Source organism: Propithecus coquereli, unplaced genomic scaffold (assembly GCF_000956105.1).
Source record: "Propithecus coquereli isolate 6110/MARCELLA unplaced genomic scaffold, Pcoq_1.0 Scaffold310, whole genome shotgun sequence".
Taxonomy (NCBI): domain Eukaryota; kingdom Metazoa; phylum Chordata; class Mammalia; order Primates; family Indriidae; genus Propithecus; species Propithecus coquereli.
Genome location: NW_012148731.1, coordinates 3,979,125 through 3,984,189, shown reverse-complemented (window position 1 = coordinate 3,984,189; position 5,065 = coordinate 3,979,125). Strand labels below are relative to the sequence as shown.

Sequence of the window (5,065 nt, the reverse complement as noted above, 5' to 3'; positions counted from 1 at the left end):
TTCCCCTTTGTGCACCAAATCCTTAGACACGATGGGAAAGACGCCTTCAAACAGCCATGGAGTGAGCCATGGGAGATAAGAGGACCCTGGAGGACGGAGGCAGTTAGGAGGGCATCGCAGGAGGAAATCACAGCCAGAGGGAATGGAATCAGCTGCCAAAAAATAAAAAAAAAAAAACGGGCAACATGGAAGGCTGCAAGTTCAGAGGCTAAAGTCTCCGGGAATAGGAGGATGGCCCTGGGACGAACTCAAGTTCCACCTGTCCCCTTTCCTCATGCCTAGAACAAAGAGGATAGCGGGGCCTACAACAGCCAGCTAGCTAGCTAGCTAGCTATCGATCTATCTATATTAACTGATACATAATATTGTACATATTTATAGGGTACGTGTGATATTTTGATACACGAATATGATGTGTAATGATCTAATCAGGGTATTTATTAATGAGATCCCCATTACCTCAAACATTTATCACTTCTTTGTGTCGGAAACATTTCATGCTGACTCTCACCAACCCCGAACAGCCCAGTTGAAGGTGGAATATTCCGACCTTGAAATCTCGAAAGCTGTCCCGCAGCACCTGCTCTGAAACAGGCACATTCCTCGATCTTGAGCAAGAAATGGTCTCCCTGCCCTTCTTTTTTTTTGGGGGGGGACAAAGTCTCACTCTTTTGCCCAGGCTGGAGTGAGTGCCGTGGCGTCAGCCTAACTCACAGCAACCTCAAACTCCTGGGCTCAAGCGATCCTTCTGCCTCAGCCTCCCGAGTAGCTGAAACTACAGGTGCATGCCACCACACCTGGCTGATAAATCTTTTCTCTTTTGCAAAACCCATGTCACAGTGATTGACTTATTGCACACAGGCAGAATAGACCTGGACCTGGTTGGTAACACCATTTTCGTTTGTTTCAAGAAATTTTTTTATTTTCTTCTTGATTTCTTCATCGACACAATGGTTGTTCAGGAACATGTTGTTTAATTTCCATGTATTTATACAGTTTCCAAAGTTCTCTTGCTATTGATTTCTAATTTTATTCCACTGTGGTCTGAGAAAACACTTGATATGATTCCAATTTTTTAAAAACTTGTTGAGACTTGTTTGTGGCCTAACATATGTTCTATCCTGGAAAATGTTCTATGTGCTGATGAGAAGAATATATATTCTTCAGCTGTTGGATGAAATGTTCTACAAATGTCTGTTAGGTCCATTTGGTCTAAATTGCAGTTTAAATCCAATGTTTTTTTGTTTAGATGATCTATCTAATGCTGAGAGTGGGCTGTTGAAGTCCCTATTATTGTATTGAAGTTGACTCCTTCTTTAGATCCAATAATATTTGCCCTATATATCTGGATGCTCCAGTATTGGGTGCATATATCTTTAGAATTATTTTATCTTCTTGCTGAATTCCTCCCTTTATTGTTACATAATGACCATCTTTGTTTCTTTTTACAGTTTTTTACTTAGAGTCTGTTTTATCTGATGTAGTAATAGCTACTCCTGCTTGCCTCTGCTTTCTGTTTGCATGGAATATTTTTTCCATCCCTTCACTTTCAGTCTATATGTGTCTTTACAGGTGAAGTGGGTTTCTTGTAGGCTGCATATAGTTGGGTCACCTTTTAAATCCATTCAGCCAGTCTATATCTTTTATGTGGGGAAATATATTCTGTTTACATTCAAGGTTATTATTGATAGGTAAGGACTTATTGCAGTCATTTTATTCATTGTTTTCTGGTTGTTTTTGTATATCTTTGTTCCTTTCTTCTTCTCTTATTGTTTATTATTGCAGTTTGGTGGTTTTCTATAATGGTAATGTTTGAGTCTTTTCTCTTTGTCATTTGTGTATCTGCTCTATTAATGAATTTTATACTTTCGTATGTTTTCACAATGGTAGATATCATACTTTCACTTCTAGATATAGGACTCCCTTAAGAATTTCTTGGAGGCCAGTCTAGTGGTGATGAATTCCCTCATTTTTTGCTTGAAGGATAGCTTTGCTGGGTATAGTATTCTTGTCTAACAGTTATTTTATTTTTCTTTCAGCACATTGAATATATCATATCATTCTCTCCTGGCCTGTAAGATTTCTGCTGAGAAATACACTCTTACTTTGATGAAGATTCCTTTACCTATGACTTGATGTGGGTTTTTTTCCCCCTGTTTTTAGATTCTCTCTTTGACTTTTGACAGTTTGACTATAACATACCTTAGAGAAGACTTTTTTGGGTTAAAACTATTTGGGGATCTTTGAGCTCCCTGTATGTGGATGTCTATATCTCTTGCAAGACTTGGGAAGTTTTTCAGCTATCATTTCATTAAATAGGTTTGCTATGCCTTTGCCTATCTCTTTTCCTTGTGAAACACTGAGAATTTGAGTATTTGGTCACTTTATGGTATCCCATATGTCACATAGGTTTTCTTGATTCTTTGTTTCTTTTTTTTTTTTTTGTCTGATTGGGTTATTTCAAAAGACCTGCCTTCAAGTTCAGAAATCCTTTCTTCTGCTTGATCTAGTCTAGTGTTGAAACTCTCAACTGTATTTTTTATTTTTTTCATAGAATTCTTCAGTTTCAGGATTTCTGTTTCTTTATTTTTTATGATATCCATCTCTTTGTTGAATTTCTCATTCAGATCATGAATTGTTTTCCTGATTTTTTATATTGTTCATCCATGTTCTCTCTTATCTCGCTGAGATTCTTTAATATCATTATATCACTTTTTCAGGTATTTCATAAATTTCCTTTTTTTGGGATCTATTACCAGAGAGTTATTGTGTTCTTTGAGAGGTATCATATTTCCTTGCTTTGTCATGTTTCTTGTATCCTTATGTTGGTATCCACTCATCTAGTGTGATAGTCACTTCTTCCCATTTTCTAGATTGACTTTCATAGGGAAAGAGTTTTTTCTATAGATGTATGTATATTATTGAGTAGGTAAGGAGCTTTGGCTTTGATTCTGGGTGGGGGCAGAAGTGTAGTCTTCATATGATTTCTTCAGCCGTAATCAGTGTCAGTGGTCTCTCTGTGTTCTTCAGTGGTCTAAACTGCAGCTATTAGTGAAGGCTGTGGTCAGAATTTGCTGGAGATGGGGACACCAGGTGGGCCAGTCCTCAGGTATGAGTGGTGGCAGCAGTGGGCAGGGTGGGCCTGTCTTCAGGCTCTCATATAGCATGCACAGACACTGGCAGCAGTGGGCAAGGAGAGCCTGTTCTCAGGGTTCCCCAATATTGTACACAGGTGTCAGCTGCAGTGGGCAGAGTGAGTCATTCCCCAGACGTTTAGATGGCATGCTTGGGCACAGCAGGTGGTAGCAGTGAGAAGAGTGGGCTTTTTCTTAGGCCTTGGATGGTGCATGCATGCCCCAGCAGCAGTAAACATGGCAGATCAATCTCCAGGCCCCCCAGTGGTGTGCATGGGTGCCAGCAGCCAAGGCAGGTTGATCCCCAGGCCCCCAGATGACACATGTGAGCACCAGCGACAGGTGGGGTATGCCTGTCCTCTGGCCCCCCAATAGTATGTGAGGGTAACAGTAGTGTTGGGCAGGGGTGGGTCAACTTCAGGTCCCCCAAGGGTGTATACAGGCTCTAGCAGTGACAGGCAAGGCAGGTGGGTCCCCAGGCCCCCATATGGAGCACAGAGGCACTAGTGCCAGTGGGTAGGGCAGGCATCTCCTTAGGCCCCTCAATGGTATGTGTGGGTGCCCATGGTGGTGGGCATGGCAGACTAATCCCCAGGCCCCTGGACAGTGCACGTGGGCATCAGTGGCAGTGGGTAGGATGTACCTCTTGCAGTAGCCATCCTATGACAATGAGATGATGGGCTGAGGACAGTGGAGAGAAAGACATAAGGGTCCAGGAATAAGCTGACATTGTGGAGCCATCATAGCCATCCCAGATCGCCTGCTTTGGGAATCTTTCTACATGAGAGAAAGATTAACTCCTAATGTACTTTATGCCGCTTTGATTTTGAGCCTCTACTTTAGGCAATGCATACAAATCCTGATTCAGAAGTCATTTCCGACATACCAGAACTCAAAACCCATTCTGAACAACATCACTGAAGGAGGTGCTTCAGCAAATGAGGACAACACATCTATGGTCGCCCGAGGGGCTGCTAGGGCAGTACCTTTGCCAGAGTGTTGCGGGATGCGGTGATACCCTCCAACATCAGCTTCACTGCCTGGGACAGAGGCTTCTGGGCACCCAGCAGCATGCTAGTCTCCATTCCGAAAGCTGCCTGGGGGAGAGAGAAGGGCCAGGTCATCACTGGGGTAGGAGGATGGCAGACCCAGGGCAGACCTGGCACATTCAGCTGGAGACCCAGGCCCTGGGCTAAGGGTGTACGTGCGTCACATCAACTCCTCACAACAATCCGCGATAATTCAAATCTCATGGGATGCTGTGAGGATTAAGTAGCTCATGGCACCTACTCAATAAACCTTGGCTTCCTTCCTTGACAAGATGCATTTCCCTAAAATGCAGCTTTCTTCAAGTGTTCATTCTACACCCGGCTTCACAGTGAATAACAATGATAATGATGATTCCATCCACTGTCCCCGCTTTTATACGGGGCTGCCTGACCTACCTTCACACGGGGTTTGGGGTTATCTGGGCCACCGCTGAGGCTGCTGGACTGAGAGCCAAGCCATACCCCAGGGGAGGTGCAGAGGGAAGGCAGGCTTTGGGGCCGAGAGTCAGGCAGACCTGAGATCGAATCCTGCTTCTGCCATGGACCAGTTATGCCAGGCCCTACACCTCTCAGTGTCCATTTCTAGAGAATGAGTTAGTGACCTTGATGTCACACTAGGTTGCTTTGAATCTCCAAGGAGACAAAATATATGAAAGACATGTGAAGCACAGAGAAGGGGCTACTGATACACTGGAGGAGTAGGAGGGAGGGGAGGCGGGGAGGGAAGGGAGGCGGAAGGGAAGAGGAAAAGGAGAGGACCCTCTGCCCCATGTGGCCCTCTTGGACCCAGCGCCCAGCCACTGCCCATCACCAGCCACTGCCCATCACCTTGGCCAGGATGTCTATGGTGGTGCAGGTCAGCATGTCCTGCATGGACACCGG

The 5,065-nt window shown here is 44.2% G+C and overlaps 1 protein-coding gene across 1 annotated transcript in view; it reads right to left on the bottom strand.

Moving 5' to 3' along the window:
- Positions 1–5,065, bottom strand: part of LOC105814966 (cholesterol 24-hydroxylase) — a 43,802-nt gene that overhangs the window by 20,689 nt on the left and 18,048 nt on the right. The window contains 2 exon segments of the mRNA XM_012650089.1: positions 4,121–4,231; positions 5,012–5,065. The exon segment at positions 5,012–5,065 is cut by the window's right edge and continues 3 nt beyond it. Coding sequence (XP_012505543.1) covers positions 4,121–4,231; positions 5,012–5,065 — 165 coding nt within the window.